General features: G+C 42.6%; 1 protein-coding gene across 1 annotated transcript in view; it reads left to right on the top strand.

Moving 5' to 3' along the window:
• The first annotated feature begins 1,723 nt into the window (after positions 1-1,723).
• Positions 1,724-22,339, top strand: part of LOC147103241 (14-3-3 protein beta/alpha-1-like) — a 32,517-nt gene continuing 11,901 nt past the window's right edge. The window contains exon 1 of the mRNA XM_085962682.1: positions 1,724-2,232. Within this exon, the coding sequence (XP_085818808.1) occupies positions 1,930-2,232 (303 nt within the window). The 5' untranslated portion in view covers positions 1,724-1,929. The remainder of the gene's footprint in view (positions 2,233-22,339) is intronic.

Below are 22,339 nucleotides of genomic sequence, written 5' to 3'. Positions count from 1 at the left end.
TGAGACATCAAATGAAGCCCAATTCTGTTCTTCGCCACCATCCACATACACACTTATTGGCAGAATAATGATTAGGAGTAGGAGCTGGCTGATCGGTTCCCCTCCCTACCCCACAAGCAAAGTGGTCAATTGTTGCAAATCTACTTCTACAGTGGCTGAGAACCTAGGATCAAACATAGGCATCTTGTTTGCCTTAGTTCCACACTTATTTGCAAGTTTACCAACTGAGCTATGGGGGGGCGTTTATGATATTGATTGAGCATCTCTGCACAAAAACACACGCACACAGCACCTGCTACATTAGAACAGTGACTGCATTTCAAAAAGTGCATGCAAAGAAGGCCTTCTTTGGCCTCACAAAGGCCTTCGACACTGTCAACCGTGAGGGATTATGAAGTGTCCTCCCCAAATTCACCTGCTTCATGATGACATATAAGCTGTGATCCTGACCAACGGATCCAGTATGGATCGGGGTCAAGCAAGGCTGTGTCATCACACCAACTCTCTTCTCGATTTTCCTTGCTGCTCCATCTCAACCTCAGTAAGCTCCCCGCTGGAGTGGAGCTAATCTACAGAACAAATGGGAACTGTTCAACCTTCGTCGCCTCCAGTCCAGATCCAAAGTCGCCCATCCTCTGTCATCGAATTACAGTATGCAGACGCCGCTTGCCTTTGCGCACACTCAGAGGTCGAACTCCAAACCATCATCAACACCTTCACCGAAGCGTACGAGAGCATAGGCCTTACACTAAACATCCGCAAGACAAAAGTCCTCTACCAACCTCCCCCCATTATCAAAATCCACGATGAGGCCTTGGACAACATGGACCACTTTCCATACCTCGGGAGCCTACTGTCAACAAGGGCAAACGTCGATGACTAAGTCCAACACCACCTTCAGTGTGCCAGTGCAGCCTTCGGTCGCCTGAGGAAGAGTGTTTGAAGACCAGGACCTCAAACCTGGCATTAAGCTCATGGTCTACAGAGCAGTAGTGATACCCGCCCTCCTGTATGCTTCAGAGACATGGACCATGTACAACAGGCACCTCAAAGCACTAGAGACGTACCACCAATGCTGCCTCCGCAAGATCCTGCAAATCCATTGGCAGGATAGATGCACCAATGTTCGTGTTTTCGCTCAGGCCAACATCCCCAGCATCGAAGCTCTGACCACGCTCGATCAGCTCCGACGAATGGGCCATATTATCCGCATGCCCGATCCGACACGGCAAGAGAGCCCCAGGTGGGCAGAGGAAGCGCTTCAAGGACACCCTCAAAGCCTCCTTGAAAAAGTGCAACATCCCCACCGACACCTGGGAATCTCTGGTCCAAGACCGCACAAAGTGGAGGAGAAGCATCTGGGAAGGCGCCGAACACCTCAAGTCTCTTCGCCGGGAGCAAGCGGAAGCCAAGTGCAAATAGTGGAAGGAGCGCATGTCAACCCAAGCACCCCACCCACCGTCTGCCCCACCTGTGACAGAGACTGTAGGTCCCGCATTGGACTCATCAGTCACCTGAGAACTCATTTTTAATGTGGAAGCAAGTCATCCTCGGTTCTGAGGGACTGCCTAAGAAAAGAGCAAAGTGCTTTGGGACGTCGTGAAAGGCGCTATATAAATGCAAGTCTTAAAAAAAATCAGAAGATTAAATGTACAAATCAATAACCATTTGGATGAGTCAGGTCAGTCTTCTGCAGCTTTGGTCACTCATTGACGTCAGCCTGGGAGGGGGAGGCGGTGAAGCCGCGCGTGCGCAGGAGCAGGCTACGGGAAAAAAAAGACCTCAACCGCCATTTGATTTCGAGGAGAGGAAAAATAGAAAGCGGCTCCTTTGGTCTCGAATAGTCGCCGAGGCTGAAATAAAAGCGAGAGGTTCGCTTCGCTGGAAAGAAAGAGAGAAAAAAAGCAAGCTAAAGCACAAGGTGGGGCCATGGATAAGAACGAGCTGGTGCAGAAAGCCAAGCTGTCGGAGCAGGCGGAGCGCTACGAGGACATGGCGGCCGCTATGAAGGCGGTAACCGAGTGGGGCGAGGAGCTGTCAAACGAGGAGCGCAACCTGCTCTCGGTGGCCTACAAGAACGTGGTGGGGGCCCGCCGCTCGGCCTGGAGGGTCATCTCCAGCATCGAGCAGAAAACCGGCGAGGGCGGCGGCAGCGAGAAGAAGCTGCACATGGTGAAGGAGTATCGGGAGAAGGTGGAGGCTGAGCTCCGGGAGATCTGCAATGATGTGCTGGTAAGGAAAAGGGGGAGGCAGTTTGCGGCCGCCTTGAATTCATAAAATCTGCAAGTCACTCCAGTTGTGTTTTTTTATAAATGGAAAGAGGGCAACGGGCTGCAGCATCCTCCCTCCCTCCTCCTCCCTCCCTCCCGTCACCTCCTCCCTCCCTCCCGTCACCTCCTCCCTCCCGTCACCCTCCCCTCCCGTCCCCTCCCCTCCCGTCCCCCCGCCCCCTCCCCTCCCCTCCCGTCCCCCCGCCCCGCCCCTCCCGAGGACACTGGAAACCTGCTTTAATAACCATCTTGCTGTTTGCAAGTGGCCCCTCTCCATCATCATCTCTCTACACCAGACACGAACGAGTAACCTGTAGAAAATGGAGGAGGACAACCTTTCCTCTGCATTGAACTGCGGGTATCGGGCGGGGTGGGCGCTTATTAATGCCAACGTACACCATTTCGCTCAGCGTCCTATGTATTCATACAATAGCAAAATACTGCGGATGCTGGAAAGCTGAAATAACAACTGGAAATGCTCAGCAGGCCAGGCAGCGTCCGTGGAGAGAGAAACAGAGTTAACGTTTCAGGTCTGGGACCCGTCATCAGAACTGAATTTTCTATTGTTATGTCCTATGTATTCATATCGGTCTTTATAAGAGAAAAGATAGATTCCGAATAAAGAAATAAAATTGGGATTCACCAACCGCGCCACTCAACCGGATTTGTAATCGTCAAGGCATGGCACATAACATTTCATTCCAAATGAATGAATGAAAACATTTGAAAATGAATGGATGTATTTTTAATATAAAACTATTTTAAATGGTGCTACAGTTTTTTTGTATGAAATTACAATCTTGTTAAGGACATACCCTTTGCCTCTGCCTAATATTTATCAGATTATAAGTGTGGGAACATTGTGGAGGCTGAGCATTAAATCAGCAAATTGCCATCTTTTTATGTGGAAAAGAACACCTTGCTTTCTTAGCAAAGGTGGAAATGGCGGAGTTAACTGTGACTGATGGTATAGGAATGATGAGCTATGTGAACATTTTCTTGCAAATCCTCCCATTACTGGCTACCAACGCATGTAGGTGACCTGTTCCGAGATCAATGCTCGCTCGGAGGTGTGCAAGAGTGGGCCTGGGGGTGAACTGCTAATTTAGTAATTTTCATTTTTTATGGGGAAATGCATAGTCACCACTTAAGTACCTTCCCAATGACCTACTGAGATTAGAAATTTACCAGGTGGGGAATCCTGTATTGTAATTAACTAGTAACATTTTATTATGCTTATTAGAAGTAGCCATACACATCAAGCAATTGATTGTATATTATATACGAGTCTCCAACTAAACTGGCATGCATTTTTGTCCAGTAATGTACTGTTTGAATAGCCAAGCCCAAGACTACTCTTGAGAAAATTCCAACCTCTTGTCAAATTTTTAGTCATTCAGACTTTCCGGTTGTATAGTGAAAAGTTCTTTGTTCTTGGAGTGAAAGCACACTGACAGTACCTCACTTATGTAAATTTGCACAATGTTAGAAGACTTGCTCTGTATTAAATCATGAGATGCCCCTATTTAGCTAGCTGGCCACACTTTGAAACTTAGTATTTGAATTTTAGCTCCATTTATTATCATTTCTCATTAATTGTATTTGTAGTAAGCAAGACTTTCTGTCTTTGTGAATATTTTTTCGGAAAGATATTTTATGCAAGATTTTGGGTATAAAGAGCTCTCTTTTTCTAAAACATTAAAAAAAAAAAAAAAATTCCAATAATTAACACCAGCTAAATTGGCAGGGACAACAACTACTTGCACTTGCATAGCACTTTTAACATAGCCAAGTTTAGGATTAGATCCACGTTGGAAGGGAGTAAGCAATGTGGTCAAAGGTGCTGTTGAAGTCTTAGGATTTATAGAATTTTGAAGGTAGGGAGAGATGTAGCAAGACAAAGGTGCTGAGAGAGGAAGTTACAGAGTTTAGGGATTATTGAGCAAATTTATTGCCCATCCCTAATTGCCCTTGAGAAGGTGGTGGCGAGCCGCTGCCTTCCATGTGGTGAATGTACTCCTACAGTGCTGCTAGGTAGGGAGTTCCAGGATTGACTCGGTGACATTGAAGGAATGGCGATATACTTCCAAGTCAGGATGGTGTGTGACTTGGAGGAGAAATTGGAGGTGGTGGCGTTCCCATGCGTTTGCTGCCCTTGTCCTTCTAGGTGGTAGAGGTCGCGGGGTTGGGAGGTGCGCCGAAAAAGCCTTGGCGAGTTTCTGCACTGCAGTGCATCTTGTAGATGGTGCACACTGCAGCCACGGTACGCATGGTGGATGGGGTGCCAATCAAGTGGGCTGCTTTGTCATGGATGGTGTCGAGCTTCTTGAGTGTTGTTGGAGCTGCACTCATCCAGGCAAGTGGAGAGTATTCATCACACTCCTTACTTGTGCCTTGTAGATGGTGGAAAGGCTTTGGGGAGTCACGGAAGTGAGACACCCGCCACAGAATACTCAGCCTCTGACCTACTCTTGTTGCCACAGTATTTATGTGGCTCGTCCAGTTAAGTTTCGGGTCAACGGTGACCCCCAGGATATTGATGGTGGGGGATTCGGTGATGGTAATGCCGTTGAATGTCAAGGGGCAGTGGTCAGACCCTCACTTGCTGGAGATAGTTATTGCCTGGCACTTGTGTGGTGCGAATGTTACCTGCCACTTTTCAGCCCACGCCTGAATGTCGTCCAGGTCTTGTTGCATGTGGGCATGGACTGCTTCATTGTCTGAGGAGTTGCGAATGGCACGGAACACTGTGCAATCATCAGTGAACATCCCCATTTCTGACCTTATGTTGGAGGGAAGGTCATTGATGAAGCAGCTGAAGATGGTTGGGCCAACTAGGGGACATAGTCTCAGGATAAGGGGTCGGCCATTTAAGGCTGTGATGAAAAATTTCTTCACTCAGCGGGCCGTGAATCTTTGGAATTCTCAACCCCAAAGGGCTGTGGATGCTGAATAGTTGAGTATATTCAAGGCTGCAATAGATAGATGTTTGGACTCTTAAGGAACCAAGGAATATGCGAATAGGGCAGGAAAGTGGAGTTGAGGTCGAAGATCAGCCATGATCTTATTGAATGGCAGAGCAGGCTCAACGGGCTGTATGGCCTACTCCTGCTCTGAATTCTTGTTATATGGCTGAAGACTCTGCCACTGATGGTAGAGCAGACAGAGTGGGGGAACACAAAATGGAGTAGCATTGGAAGAAAACAGGGTGCAGGAAGGAATCTCGGGGCTTGAAGTTGCAACGGTCAGGAGGGGTGAATTATAGTAGAGATTCAAGACGAGGATGAGAGTTTTGAAGTTGATAAGATGGGGAGCCAGGATTGGGTTGATTTTAGTAGGATTTTGAGTGGTATAGAATGCAGGTAGCAAGGGGGGCATTGGAAAAGTGAAGTCTGGAGGTGATAAAGGTATGGAAGAGACTTTCAGCACTAGTGGGGTGAGTTGAGGGCAGTTGGTAAGGACATCTGAAATGCTGTGCTAATGAGATGACTGTCCTTCCTTGTTACTATATAGACTAAAATATATACTGTGAAAATTGGTTCACCTGTGTTTAAGGTGGGGAATGAGTGAATTTGGGCATCAGATAATTGGTAACCCCTCTATATAGATGTGTCAAATTGTTGCTCATACTTTAATTTAGAACCAGTTCAACACTTCTTTTGTACAATTACTGCACACCTAAAAGTTTTTAAAAAATCAATACAATATTTTATCATTTTATAAAGCTAGCTTTAAAATATTGAATATGGTAAACAAGATGAAATTCCATCACCTCGAATTCTGCCCAAACAATGTGTACGTTTGGAGACTTAGCAGGTCTAATCATTCTGCTAATCTGGGCTAAGGTTCCTCGATTTGAATCTCCTTACCCACCTTTTCTCATTAGCGTTGGGCTGCAGTTTCATAGCTAACTCTAGTATTTCAGTCAAGTTGTTCATGTGTGAGCCCCTTGTTCACGTGTGAGCCTAGATCATGAGTGCTGACAAGTTGTACAACTGTGGGGGCATTACAGCCATGCCAGATCCCGTCCTCGCCCAACACATGCTCTCTCAGACTTTCCGGCAAGGGATACTGGATGGTGATCAGAAGTGAGCACTTTGGCTGACACTCCTTCCCCAGCCTGAGGCATTGAGGCCAATTGGAGCACCCCTATTGCTGTCCAGGCTGAGACTAGTTGGCTCTGCGTAAACTAGGGACTAAACCTGGCACTTTTCCTGGCCAATCCCCCAACAGATTGTATATTTATCTTGTACCTGGATGTTGATTTCAAGTGTAGATTTAATACTTAAAAGAAAATACAATGTAACTGGCACCCTCCTAGGGATGAATTTGGGGTGTATGGTGCCTGAAAATAATGTAGACTCCTGAAACATTGTTTTGTTCCCATTTTGAACTTTTTCTCTGCTTTGTGTCTCCTTGAGCCATATTTTATCTTGGCCGAGAGGTGGGTGGATAACCCACTCTCGTGCTTCTTCAATGTATAGAGTCATAACGGCACAGAAGGAGGCCATTCGGCCCATCGAGTCCGTGCCGGCTCTCTGTAGAGCAATCCAGTCAGTCCCATTCCCCCGCTCTTTCCCCGTAGCCCTGCAAGTTTATTTCCCTCAAGTGCCTATCCAGTCTCCCCTTGAAAACATTGAGTGTCCCCGCTTCCACCACTTCCATCGGCAGCGAGTTCCAGGTTCTCGCCACTCGCTGCATAAATATGTTTTCCCTCGCATCCCCCCCTGTATCTCTTGCCCAAAACCTTAAATCTGTGTCCCCTAATCCTTGTACCATCAACTAGCGGGATGGTACAAATGCTTCTTTGTAATCCACCATTAGTCTTCCCAAGAGGCCTAGGATGATTTAATTGATTTTAAATTTTATTAAATTGTTTAATTGTAAGTGACTAACATTTCTTTGTCCCTACTATAATATCAGACTCCAGAGCTTAAAACTTTGGGATCTTTCTGGCTCCCAGAAGTTATAGATCGACATACCACATTGAATAATTAACATAGAACCTGTACTCGGGTCTTGTTTGAACTGGTACTCCAGTGTCCCAGTTTTGAACATTTATGTATATGTAGTGGGCCACAATCCCAATACAGGTTGAGTTCCGGACTCCGGGACGATTGGTGGCAGGGGTCCGGAATCCGTAAAATGTTGCGGAATCCGGACACCCTGAGGGAGGCTTACCAAAAACCGGAACCTGGGCATTTCTGGACTCGGCATGTGTTTCTGATGTCCGAAGTCCGGAAATATCGCAACCTGGGCTTGGGTGTTTCCGGAAACGCCCATCAGGAAACACGTTCCGAAGTCCGGGAAAACCGGCTTGGCCTCAGTCCCGAGGTTGCTGGATTCGGGGCGTTCTACCTGTGTCTGTTTATTTTGCTATTTGTGAAAACAAGCTCAGACATGCATTTTTATTGGCTGTTGAGCTGGCAGGCTATGGAACACAAGTCTGTTGGGGGCCACAATTGGGAAGAATGTGGTCTACAAGTAACCTCCAGTAGCACTGCATTATAGAGCATGTACAATAAGTGTCGTGTTGCTATATATGGCTGAGTGTGTATTTAGTTGCTGAAATTCCAAACAACGGCATTACAATACCAAATGTCATTGTCAAATGTCTTAAATATTCAATGTCAACTCTGGACCAGTTATTACCAAAACACTGAACTTTCCTCCTGTGACGTGTTTAAATGAAATCAGCAGCTTTTTTAACGAAAGAAAGAACTTGCATTTATATAGTGCCTTTCACATCCTGAGAACGCCCCAAAGCACTTCACAGCCAATGAATTGCTTTTTGAAATGTAGTCACACATGTAGGTAAATACGGTAGCCAATTTGTGCACAGCAAGGTTCCACAAACAGCAGAGATAAATAACCAGTGAATCTGTTTTTTGTTGGTTGAGGAGCAAATGCTAGGCAGGGCACTGGGAGAGCTCCCCGACTCCCCTTTGAATTGTATCGTGGGATCTTTTACTCCCACTTGACAGGGCAGATGGGCCTTGCTTTAACGTCTCATCCAAAAGATGGCACCTCCGACAGTGCAGCACTCCCTCAGTACTGCACTGAAGTGTCAAGTCCTAGAGAGGGGATTTGAACCTACGACCTTCCGACTCCGAGCCAAGGCTGACGCTTTATCTTTAATATTGTGTATGAGAGATCATTTTAAAACTGCCGCTTCAGCATCAAGACAGTACTCTTAAAAGACAATTGTTTATTCCTTCCATCAGTTACCGAATGTCTACAATTTTTAGCTTTTTCTGCTGAGTGTAGTGGTAGTTTTGGTGAGCTTTGAGCTGATCTTGTAATAAGACAGAGAAGCAGTGAGAACATTATATTTAACTCTTCAATGACTGCTGTCATACCTTTGCACAAAGTGAATAATCTCCAAGACTAGGTTTTTCCTTTACTGTTTACTAAATATTTAGTTGCAATTTACAGATCAATATACAAATAAGAGAAAAAAGACTTTAAAAGAAATGCAGTACTCACTAAAGTATGTATTGATCTGTTAATGGTCATATTTAATGGGGAGAAGAGTTTTACCCAGTGGTGGATGTTCTCCTTGTGTATAAAATATTTTAACAATGCAGTGTGCCAGAACCTGGGGGGGAAGAAAGCTGCCGTCATGTGGCCAAGACCTATTTCCATAATGTTAAAGATCCAACACACTGCAAGGGTAACTGGATTGATGGCAGATCAGAGCTGTTTTACTCCCTTTTCTAGTTTTGGCACCAAAGATGTAGAAAACTATAATTTAAAATCAGCTGAGTGCAGACAAGGAAAACCGACTCGGGTTCTGTGTTGTCCGCTTCTGGTATAAAGATAACATCTGGCTGATTCTTAAATCTGTAATGCTGGAAAAATATCACTCACCTGAGATCTGTTTATAACACGATCGCATACAAGCGTTTCTTTTCCATGGCCAAACCAAAAAAAAAAAAATCCGCATCAACTCTACAAAATTGTTAGTACTTCGCAGCTGCTTGGCACTCCCAGATAAAGTAGATAATACCAATTGATTACATAGCATTCACATTTTACCCTTTGAACCTTTACTTTCTATTTTCTACGCCTATTTGCCTGCCCTTTCAAATGATCATTATCAGCTAATCATAAATGCATGAAAACACAGTTCAAGATGTCTGTAATTCCAGAGTTTGTTAAAGGTGTTGGAATTGCTGTTAGCTTTATGGAGGTAGGGGGAGAAACCATCTCTTATCTCTCCCTAAGGAGAGGGAGGCCCAGTACTTGGAGCAATGCATTTCTATCCCCAGAGTTAGGAATTTGAATACCACTCTTGAAAGATGTCAAACTCACTTGTGCTTATTAGATTATTTTTGGCGATTTCCAGATGCTTCGGTAAAGTGCTTGCAGCATGTCCTTGTCACAAATGCGCTTCCTAGTACAGGAAACTTTCGTATCTGGCATCGACGGGACCGGGATGGTGCCGGTTGATTAAAAATTCCAGATAACGGAGAGGTTTATTTTTAACAAACAAAAATAAAAAAAATATCAAGAAATGTGCCGTATAATTGGGTACTCCTCTACAGAATGTTAGTTAAATGGATGGTGGATTGGAAGAGACTTCCGACAGCGCCAAGAAGCCGAGTAGTGGCAGTTTGGAGAACTACCCCCACTGACTAACTCGGCCACCGTGGGAGACTCGGAAACATTTCCGGTTATTGAGGTGTTGTTTTCGGAGTATGAATTTTGCCGGTTATTAGAGAATTCCGGATATTTAGGTGCTGTTTAAACGAGAGTTTCCTGTAGGTAATTCTGGATAAGTCAGTGGCCCAGATTGTCCTGTTATTCTTGCTGAAGTAAGAAGTACTTTAGTTAGAAAAAGCAGCAGTGAAGGAATAGGGAGCTATTCTCTAGACATTGTATCCTGGTCTGATTATCTCCTGCCCTCTAAACCTCCTTCCCCTGAAGACTACCCATTGCCTTGATTCCCCATGTGCAACATCACAAAAGATCAACTACAATAGTTGGTTTAAATATCCTCAACTGAATACAGTTTGGCTATAAACGGCACGCTCTTGAAGAATAAATGGAACAGTACCACCTGAATTGGTGTTGATGCATGCAAATATTTGACGGCTGTCATTTTACACTTCCATCTGACTGCACATTCTATTTGCCTAGTTTCAAACCCCAGGAAATATTATGGACTATTCTATAAATGTATCCATTGCACAATTGAGAGAGGATACCACTGTAATGTAACATGGAACACCTGTGGGGCTGTGACTGTATGCCTTAATACGCTGGACTGTATTAGGCGAGTGGGTCCCCATCACAATAGTGCACATTTGGAGTCAGGAATGCATTTGTAGAGAACAGTGGCAAGTTTCAATTAACTGCATACCATAAATCTAATGAAGACCAAAAATTCTAAACCAAGACCATATCATCTGAACCTTGAGATTAATTCCTTTTGATATTCTGTAGTGTTGTATAATTTTTTTGAATGTTTAATTTTCTGGTGTGATTTTTTTTTTTTTTTTTTTTCCCCTCAACTTTTGCTCCTTTTTCCTTCTCCTTTCCTGGAGGCAGTTACTCCTGCTGGGATACAGTTTCACAGGTATACGCAGCCCTCTGGTACCTCACCCAAGTGGTGGTTATTGTGTTCATACAATAATAAATGAATAGCAAGTTGTTTGACCATTGGAGTGATAACTCATGCCCACGTTACTGCAGGAGTCTGAAATAAAAACAGAAAATGCTGGAAACACTCAGCAGACCAGGCAGCATCCGCGGAGAAAGGAAAAAGGTGAAGTTAAGATTTCAAGTCTATGAAGTGGGGAAGAGCCCTAGACCTGAAACGTTAACCTAACCCTTTTCCTTTCTTCACAGATGTTGCCTGACCGGCCAAGTGTTTCCAGCTATTTGTTTTTATTTCAGCATCTGCATTATTCTGCTTTTAGTTTCCAGCAGGGGTTCTTGGATTGTGATTTGGGAATGGGAACCCTGGTTGTTTTTTTCCCCTTTTCTCCGTGCCCCCGCTTGGAAAAAAAAATCTGGGACGCATCTGCCACACGTACTGCCCCACACAAGTTAACTCGGCAGAGGCTAGGAATCAGGCCTGAAACCTTCCTGATCTATATTGCTCATTATCCCACTGGATGGTGCATTCATCAACAAAGAAAGACATGAAAAAAGAATTTGCATTTATATAATACCTTGCATATCCTTTGGATATCCCAATGTACTTCACAGCCAATTAATTACTTTTGAGCTGTAATCATTATAATGTGGGCAAATGCAGCAGCCAATTTGCACACAGCAAGGTTAAACAAACAGCAATGAGATAAATGACCAGTCAACTTGTGTTGGTGGAGGGATAAACGTTGGCATCGATACCTGGAGGACACTCCTCTTCAAATATTACTGTGGAATCTTTACGTCCATCAGTTTCAATGTTTATGTTGCAGGATTCATTGACATTACTGCAGATTTGAAAAAGAAAATTGCTGATTACCATTTTTACACCTCTAGATAACCACCATCAGTGCCAGTGTTAGAGGCTGATCAGTTACTTCTGTTTTTCCTCCTCACCCCGTTGCCAAGACTAGATGTTTCACTTGGCAGTGCAGCAGCGAGCTAAGATGGAAGCAAAAGCACTGACTCAGCCGATTTAAGACAGCCAGTAGCAAAGCCTAGTAGACCCAGATTTGACCTTGGGACTGCTGAGTTAGCTGGTTCTAGCTGGGATTGCAGTAGGGGGATTGCACTGGCCTCCATGCCCTGGGTTAGTGAGCAGCAGGTAGACCAGGATTCCTGATTCCTACCTAATGACCCTTAGCTGGAAGAGCTAGCACATGGATGTTAGGTGAGGACAGGGTTAGTTTTGCCCCCTTTGGTTGAATAGGCTGCCAACACTGACTGTCAGGATTCACATGAAAAGTGGTTACTTGGCTGAAGTATTAGAGGCCATCTGGCATCAGGAACTATTTCTCCAGAAAGATGCAGCTTCAGTAGAGGAAGGGAGAGAATTTGCGGGACAAGGAAGCAGATGGTATTTCAAAATTAGAACAAATGATACATAATCCACCTCTTATACTGATTGAATCATTCAGTCAACTCTCTCTCTAACCTTATTAATATACTTGATCATAAGCTAGGACTCTTTCAACTATAAATTAAGTGATCTCAATCCGCATTCTTAAACAGCACTTTGCAATTGCAATAAGGATGATGTGTTCTATGAATGCAGCCCAAGACAATTTTAACTGAAGACATTTTTTGGATTCCTTACCCATAACACTTTTTCTAAAAGCAAAATCAACACTTTTATTAAAAAAAAAAAAAAAAATATCATAATTTCAAGGTCTCTTTCTCCCCCCCCCCCCTTCCCCAATTAAATGTAGATCATTACTACATCGGCTATATGCTGTGATTGTCTGGCAGCTTGGCTTTGTTTCCAAAATGGGGGTTCTGACAATTTTAAGGACAGATCCGGTCAGTAACTGGTGCTAGCTTGATGGGCCGAATGGTCATTTCCTGTTACTAAAAATCCCTATCTTTGTTTTTAATTGAGCTACTTGTATTGTGAACAAAAACATAATGTTAAACAAATCTTTTTTTTTTTTTACTAAGTGTTCTGTAGCTTGTTTATATTTCCCATAAGATATCAAACAATCATAAAAATGATTAACTTATTTCTAGTGCTTTTGCTACAAGCATGTACTTGCATCATGCCTTCAGCTTTAGAATAATGCTTTTTGCTTTCTTAATTAGATGCAGTAACAGAAGTATATGGGAAGTATTTTCTGTGACTGTCAGGACATAATGGATTAGCCAAATCCTTTGGGAAATTCATTTCCAATGTTATCCGACATTCTGTATCTCTGCAGAAACAGCACTGCGAAATGCAAGATTGCTTTGTAACGTATAACAAGCAAAGTAAGCAGATCAGCTGCCTTTTCACTCTTGGTTCCATCTGTTTTAAAATCTTGGTATCTGTAAAACAAAGCAACTATGCCACATGCTATCTGGATGCAAAATGATCCTATTGATTATTTCAGTAAGATTCTGTTTGCCAAATATGTATCATTCTGTTCTAATTCTACGCAAAGTCAGTTCTTAATGTGTAAAGCAGGGTCGCCTGCGTCCTTGTATTATGTGGGTTCTATATTTTTGATGTATCTACTATACAAGTCCTAATTTAAACAGTACACATATAGTGCTCTAGTGTGCAGTAAATCCTCTTTAATAACTGTTACAAACCTCTTGTTAGAAGACTTGATTTGAGGTTAAGAATTGAAGATTGAATCCTGATCAAAATGATTGGAACTTGATGAATAATCAACACTTGTGATGCATACCCTGCCTTCACTTCTATCTAAATTGTGTGTGTTTTGAAAATTGTTTGCCCTATATTTTTCTCTCTTTTAGCGAGGCTCAAATTCATACGGAGTCATTAGAGCAAGTAATGTTTCAAACAGAGCAGAGGGATATTGGTCCAGTTAATCGAGATGGGGCAGTTTAACTCTAGTAAGTAATAGCACACACAAGCTTTTGTTCACAGGATACAACTTGACAAAGGAACATAGGAATTGCTAGGTGAAAAAGACCACGGTCCATCCCGGTAGTTGCATGATACAATGATAATGGAGTTGATGACCAACTGAAGAGCTTCTGAAACTGAGGCAGTTGCATAAATCTCCTCCAGAATTAAGTGTTGAATTATTAAAACAAGTAACTTGTAATTGCAGAGATATGTATGCAAGGTGGTAGCGGTGATTTTATTCTAAGTATAAGTGAGCAATGTTAGTGGCAGACTGAAGGCAGAATCTGAGGTATTTGTACTGGTAAGAGAATTCATATTACACACTCTAGGTTTGCCAGCTAATTCTGACCTCCCAAATATGAAAGTAACTGGAAAATATAAGTAGAGTATCATTCATAAATAAAGGTACAATGAATCTACAAAAAAGAGTTTGTAACCATAAATAAGTGTAAAATACCAGTATATATCAACTAAGGTGTATTCAATAAATAGCAAACTGTATAATGTATGAAATCCGTAACATGCACCCCCATATTAGGGTTAACATGGGTGGAGCACCCCGTGACTATATCTATCCAGCATTGTACACCAGGTAGTAGTGAATAAGGAGCATGCAACATTAAATAGCAAAATCTTCATCAGATTGAATAAAGTGCATACATTGCCCAAGTGTTCCAATTTAGTAAATAGAAATCATTCAGTGGCATATGTTGGGTAATCCTATGGGGAGGAGGAGAATAAAAAGAGGGGTGAAAATCAAGGTACATCTTGGATGTTATGAGGGCAAAAGATGTGCCCAGTTCTGAGAATTTTGCAATGAAATGATTCTCCTTCCCCATTATATTTTTCTCTAAGGTACTGACTTCTGCTGGGATACAGTTCCATGGTACTTTGTCCAACTGGCCATTGTGAGAATGCTGGATAGATATAGATACAGGGTGCTCCACCCATGTTAACCCTAATATGGGTGTGCATGTTACTAATTTCATACATTATACAGTTTGCTATTTATTGAATACACCTTAGTTGATATATACTGGTATTTTACACTAATGTGTGAACCTAGATTGTGGGTGTTGGCAGGGTATTTTACCATGGAAGGCAGTACAGTGGAGTGTAAACCTGTTCTCACTCAATATCCACAGATTCACTCTTTCCACCAGACAGACAAGAGCAGGGACCCTGCCTGTTTTTCCTCTCTCTACTCTAAGGACACTGAAGCCAATGTTGTATCCTAACTGCTATACCCAGCTGAGATCAGCTAACTTAGCACAAGCCACATGGTTTAGTGCTGTATGATACGTATTTACCCATTAAGCCATCTGGCAAGATGAAGTGGCATCTTAAATTGCCTTCACTAGTTTCTGAGAAGTCATTTTATTCTCTCTCCCATTTCCAGTTGTAATTTTTCTTTCAGCTTTATGGAAAGGGGGAATGATAATGCTGAGAATGGAATACCTTTCCATTTTTAATGCCCATTGTCAGCTTTCAGTACGGGGTAGGGCGTATGCGAAGTTTCATGTACAATGTTCTAACTCTGTACCTTTGTTGCAGTTTGTGTATCTCTCTCTGCCAATATGAACGTTTCTATTTCCCATGCCAACAATACTTATTGCCTCAATGAGTTGCAGATATGTTGGGATTATTAGCAATTTTATTTTTGCTGATTTTTTTTTTTTTTAATATTGTATGTTCCCCTTTGTTGCCTCCAGTTTATTACCAGCAATATCACTTTTACAGAATTTTCAATTATTAAAAAAAAATCTAATTTCACTCCTGATAAAAGTAGCACTTGGATTTGCTTATCTCTCCCAACATCTTGCCATCTACTTTCTGCAGCCACACTTCTAAGCAATAACCAGGATTTTTTAAAACCAACATTTAATGTATCCTTTGCAGTAAAAATTTAATGGAGCTGCTTGCATTTCTGAAAAAGTTTCACTTAAAGGAAGATACTTGTGCAGGTGGTAGCAGCACACGCGCACATGGAATGGGTCCAACTGTTTATTGGACCTGCAGCTGTGGTGCAGCATTGTGTTAGAAACCTTGTTGGTGCCTCCAGTTCTCAGCACAACAATGCCTTTTAAAAATCACGTTTTTTGTTGTGAACCACTGGCATTTGTCATTTACTGGTTCAGGTGTAAAAGCACACAAAATCTCTCCCTTCTGAAGAAGGGGCCCTCTATCACCTGAAACAATAACATACCTGTTCTATGATTTACCTGCTGTGTTTCTGGCATATTTGTTTTTGTTAATTTAATTTACCTGATTTAAGCAGTGTATATTTCCCCGACTAAGGGCTCTTTGGTATCTGCTGATGCAGTTGCGTTAACTGCTAAGGTTAGACAGTGTGTGAGTGTGACCTGAAGCGGCTCATTTATTTTTTCCCCCATGATCCAAGGCTTTGAAATTAGTTTCTTAGTTAAGGGGTTGGGGAAAGGAGAAATGCAATTTGAAGATTTGCTCTGTGAATTCACAAATAGGATACAGACTCTGAAATGTTAAACTTGATTTAAAAACAGATTTTAAAAAATTACTCCGCACTTTAAATCACTGTTTCATAATTATTTAATGACTGTCCTAAATGATTTAATTGTGGAGCAGTGCAGAGAAGTACTCGGGATAAAATGTTGTCTTTAGAAAGGAGCCAGGCTCTTTTAGTACTAAAAAAGAATGAAGAATGGATTTTCGCACTAGCGTTAAGCTCTGGGTGCTGCAGTAGGGATGGGATTGATGGGTGATATTGCAGTATCATTGAGCAGTAAAAATGACTGCATTATTGATTTAACTGATCCTGCTTGATTGCAGTTGGGGAGGAGAAGAGGCAATCTTAACACAGTCTACATTTGGTGCACTGATCTTCAAGATTATAGCTGACTAATGTCAATTTTTAAAAAGCCTTTTTCCTCTTTCCCTCCCCCCCCCCCCCCCCCCCCCCCCAACAATTACCCATTTTTGTACCTGGCTCAAGATCGTCAGTTATTTAACCATAGAGAAGTAATTTTAAATTACTCAGTTTCCAAACAAGCCCAAAATATAAGCCTGGAAAGACTTTAACGAATCATAGTATTTTGTCAATTTTTTTTTCAAAGCTAAGTGGAATACTGTACTTTTACACCATATTGGACTTATTTTACATACTGAAATGTGATTTTGTTACTGGAAAAGAGAATTCTTCATTCATTGTCTTTTCTGTGGGTAAGACTAGCCATGCTGCTGGAAGATTGGAGATGCCTGCGTTTTAAAATGCTTTGTGTCGGAACTTACCATACTACTTTTTTTGACATGGCTGTCACCTGCTTTTCTCTTGGTATTGTCAGTTGCATAGCATGAGATGTGAATTTTGTCTGTAGTATTGTATATTTTTGGAGAGTAAGCATAGATTCAACTATATGGATGCATGTAGGAACTCCATTAAAGTGAAGACAACTGGAGCTGCCCTAGAAATTGCCACCTTTGGGGACATTGGGTGCACCTATCATAAAGAGAAAACTGATGACATGTAGTCACTCTTGCCATCAACCAGTGGGCAGGAACCTTCCTGGAACAGACCATGAACTGAAACATCTGTCATCATGAGAGATAATGGCATCATCAAAGTACCCACGATTTAAAATCCAAATGGTCGCAGTGAGTTATGGTTATCTGGTTCAGCACGTAAATGAAAGTGTGAAACTGAGCCTGCAGACAAGGAAGGTTCCAAGTTTGACCTTTGGCCTGTGGTGTTGGCTAATATCATCCAGGACAGCTATATGGGTGCTTCAATTGACATAGTGTCTCTTGACTTGGGAGAAAGAGGAAAATCAGCTATTTTCTTGCTCCTCACCATCCAGTTATCTCTGCTGGATGTGTGGAAATATGAACGGCCAAGGTCAGGATTAGATTCACCTGTGATGCCGCCGCGGTGAAATAGCATGATGTTACTAGGTGCCATCCAAGAATAGTCTCTTGGGCTGAAGTACTTTTGACTCCAAGTATTTGTGCTCGGGCATGCTTCCACTGTTTTTATAAAAGGAGGCAGATATTTAGGATAACAACAGAAAATGCTGGAAATATTCAGCAGGCCAGGCAGCATCCGTGGAGAGAGAAACCGAGTTAACGTTTCAGGTCTGGGACCCTTCTTCAGAACTGGAAAAGGCTAGAGATGTAACGAGGTTAAAGAGACAAACGGAAATCCTGTCGATGATTGAGCGATATGTAATTTCAAATGTTCTAGATTAATCTCAATGAAATATTCAAGGTTAATGGCCACATTTGTTAGATTTTGGCTTTCATGCTTCTGGGCCCAGTAACTCTCCTAAACTAGATTCCTCGATCTCATCAGTACTCACAATTTGAACAAAATTAGCAAAGGCAAGGAGTTTAAATGAGACATGTCTTGATAGCTACAGTATTAATCTACTACCAACAATCTTGACTAGAAAGTTAATTTCTGATGTCCCACGTACAGGAAACTTTGTGCTATCCGGCACCGACGGGACCGAGCTGCTGCCATTCCCTCAAAACTGCCGTACACTCCAGAGCTAATGTTGAAACATACGGAGAATCAACAAACCCTGTTGCTTAGCAACAGCCTCTAAACAGTCGGCAAGCGTCTCTGTAGCATCTCTAGCTGAAGCTGTTGCTTAGCTACAGATGTTGCAGAGCTTGACTGTTCAAAAAAAGCAAAGGAAAGAAACAAAGAAAAAAAACGGCTCCTGATTTTTGCTGGTGGCTCGAGCTTGCCGGACGGTTCGCCTCCAGATAACACACAGTTTCCTGTATCCTGTTTCATTTTTATTTGAAGAATTGATGCCCTTTCAAACATGTGCTTTCTGAGGATATTTGTAAGGCTTTTGTGTGGAATCACCTTCCCTATTTTTAAAAAAAAACTGGATTTTCCAAACCTGAACTTTTTAGTTTCTATATCTCTTAATCCATTGAGTCAGGGGTATTTGGTAACCATTATGGTGAGGGTCACAATTTCAACCCTAAATTCTTTCATGATGGGCATACTCCAGAATCCTGCAACAAGCTATATTGTGGAATGATAAGATGTGGAACTGTGATATCACCACATTTAGAGTTCTAGATTTCAATCATGCCATTATGGATAGTTTTCATGTAGAGGCCAAACACTCCTGCTTAGGAATAGGAATAAGAAAAGGAGAAGGAGCAGTGCTGGATTCTAGTTTGGTCAGCATTCCACAAGAGAGAGACCTGGAGATGTGGGGAATTAAGTATGCTAATAGTTACAGGTGAAGGGGGACCGCAAGTTGTTCCCAGGTCGTATCAGCACCACTGCATTAGGTTCTCATTAGCCCAAAGGAACAAACTTGCATTTACATAGCACTTTTCACATCCTCAGGATGTCCCAGAGCCAGTGAACCATTTTGAAATGTAGTCACTTGTTCTGTAGAAAACAATTTGAGCATTTCAAGGTCCCACAAACAGCAATGAGGTAAATGACCAGTTAGTCTGTTTAGGTGGTGTTGTTTGGTGACCATAGCATGTATGTGGAGGATATCAAGTGAAGAGTAAATGTAGCCTTCATTCTTTTGATGATTTCCATATCTTTGAACTTTTTAGAACTAAGAATTCTGATACTTTGCACTATATTTTCCTTTTCTTTTCAAATAAAAAAACCTATAGCTTACATTGGCTTAAAAACAGTGGAAGCCCTAGAGGAGTATAGAAAGTGCAGGGGGGGGTACCTAAAAAAATGAAATTAGGAGAGCGAAGAGGGGGCATGAAAAAACACTGGCGGGCAAAATAAAGGAAAATCCCAAGGTGTTTTTTAAGTATATTAAGGGCAAGAGGATAACCAGGGAAAGAGTAGGGCCCATTAGGGACCAAAGTGTCAATCTTTGTGTAGAGCTGGAAGATGTTGGTGAGGTTTTAAATGAATATTTTGCATCTGTGTTCACTATGGAGAAGGATGATGTAGGCATAGAAATCAGGCAGGGGGATTGTGATATACTTGAACAAATTAGCATTGAGAGGGAGGAGGTACAGGAAACTTTGTTATATCCGGGACCGAGCTGTTGCCGATCTATCAAAACTGCCGGACATACCAGCGTTAATGTTGAAGCATACGGAGATTTGCAGCTCCGTATCTGGCAACAAACACTGTTGCTTAGCAACAGCTTCTAAACAGTCGGCCGTACCTTAGAAGCGTCTCTGTAGCTTAGCAGCAGCTTCAGAGAGACTTTGCAGAGCCTAACTGTTGGGGAAAAAAAAAAGCCACGAGAAGAAAAAAAACCCTAACCAAACGGCTCCCGATTTCTGCCGGTAGATCGAGGTTTCCGGACATACAACCTCCAGATAAACCAAAGTTTCCTGTACTAGTGGTTTTAGCAGGCTTAAAAGTGGATCAATTCCCAGGCCCAGATGAGATGTATCCCAGGCTGCTGTGTGAGGCAAGGGAGGAGATTGCAGGGGCTCTGACACACATTTTTAGAACCTCTCTGGCCACAGGGGAGGTGCCAGAGGATTGGAGGACAGCTAATGTAGTACCATTGTTCAAGACGGGTAGTAGGGATAAACCAGGGAATTACAGGTCAGTGAGCCTAACATCAGTGGTAGGGAAATTATTGGAAAAAATTCTGAGGGACAGAATTAGTCTCCACTTGGAGAGGCAAGGATTAATCAAGGATAGTCAGCATAGCTTTGTCAGGGGGAGATCATGTCTACCAATTTGATTTAATTTTTCGAGGGGGTGACTAGGTGTGTGGATGAGGGTAGTGCAGTTGATGTAGTCTACGTGGACTTCAGTAAGGCTTTTGACAAAGTCCTGCATGGGAGACTGGTCAAGAAGGTAAGAGCCCATGGGATCCAGGGCAATTTGGCACATTGGATCCAAAATTGGCTTAGTGGCAGGAGGCAGAGGGTGAAGGTTGTTTTTATGACTGGAAGCCTGTGTCCAGTGGTGTACCGCAGGGATCGGTGCTGGGTTCCTTGCTGTTTGTAGTGTACATTAATGATTTAGATCTGAATGTAGGAAGTATGATCAGTAAGTTCGCAGATGATACGAAAATTGGTGGAGTGGTAAATAGCGAGGAGAGAAGCCTCGGGCTACAGGACGATATAGACTGGTTGGTCAGATGGGCAGAACAGTGGCAAATAGAATTTAACCCTGAAAAGTGTGAGGTGATGCATTTTGGGAGGACTAACAAGGCAAGGGAATACACAATGAATGGTAGGACCCTAGGAAGGACAGAGGAACAGAGGGACCTTGGTGTGCATATACATAGATCCCTGAAGGCAGCAGGTCAGGTAGATAAGGTGGTTAAGAAGGCATATGGGATACTTGCCTTCATTAGCCGAGGCATAGAATATAAGAGCCAGGGAGGTTATGATGGAGCTGCACAAAACGCTAGTTAGGCCACAGCTGGAATACTGTGTGCAGTTCTGGTACACTCTCGGGAGCCGCAAGCCTACATTTCGTTGTACTGCACTTGTGCACTAACAATGACAATAAAGTTGATTTATTATTATTATTATTATAGGAAGGATGTGATTGCATTAGAGAGGGTGCAGAGGAGATTCACCAGGATGTTACCTGGACTGGAGCGCTTTAGCTATGAGGAGAGACTGGACAGGCTGGGGTTGTTTTCCTTGGAGCAGAGAAGGCTGAGGGGGGACCTGATTGAGGTGTACAAAATTATGAGGGGCATAGATAGGGTAGATAGAAAGGAACTTTTCCCCTGTAGTAGAGGGGTCAATAACCAGGGGGCATAGTTTCAAGGTAAGGGGCAGGAGGTTTAGAGGGGATTTAAGGAAAAACTTTTTCACCCAGAGGGTGGTTGGAATCTGGAACTCACTGCCTGAAAGGGTGGTAGAGGCAGGAACCCTCACAACATTCAAGAAGCATTTGGATGAGCACTTGAAACGCCATAGCATACAAGGCTACGGACCAAGTGCTGGAAAATGGGATTAGAATAGACGGGGCTTGATGGCCGCGCAGACACGATGGGCCTCTTTCTGAGCTGTATAACTCTGACTCTATTGAGAGGTTTATCATATTCTGTCCCTTTAGCATAATCACAAATGTTTCAAGGCTTATGAGGCTATGCTTTTTTTAAAAAAAAAAAAGCTTCCATCCTTCGGCGATATGTTGTGGAAAATGATTATCTTAAAGGGAGAGAGCAGTACGTGTAGCTGGCGTATGTTTGTGTCACTTTCCCCGCCACGCTGTAAGCTACAGAAGAGATGGTGTTGGAGGGGAAGTTGCAATTACATGATTTTGATGACCATGTGCTTTTAAATGCTTTATGCTAGAAATTCTTCCCTTATTTTTTATCAGCACTGGTATTCACCAACGCTAGCATATGAAGGGAGCATTTTGTACATCTGTACAAGATAGTTATATTTTCAATATACTGTACTGTTTTTGAACATTCATTCTTCCAGGCATGCATCTTGATATAACGCTATATTTTGGTACTTAATAATTGTACGATAAATCGTTAAGTCTAATGGTTGTGTTCGGAAGAGTACATGTATTATGAGAGCTTATTTAAAATTTATTTTGTACTCCTCACCAGATGTTTGATTGGGCTTGCAACTCCTGATATTCTTA

This window comes from Somniosus microcephalus, chromosome 20 (genome assembly GCF_052327205.1).
Source record: "Somniosus microcephalus isolate GS21.2 chromosome 20, FLI_Smic_1.0, whole genome shotgun sequence".
In the NCBI taxonomy this organism is placed as follows: Eukaryota; Metazoa; Chordata; class Chondrichthyes; order Squaliformes; family Somniosidae; genus Somniosus; species Somniosus microcephalus.
This window is presented reverse-complemented; position numbering and strand designations above follow the sequence as displayed.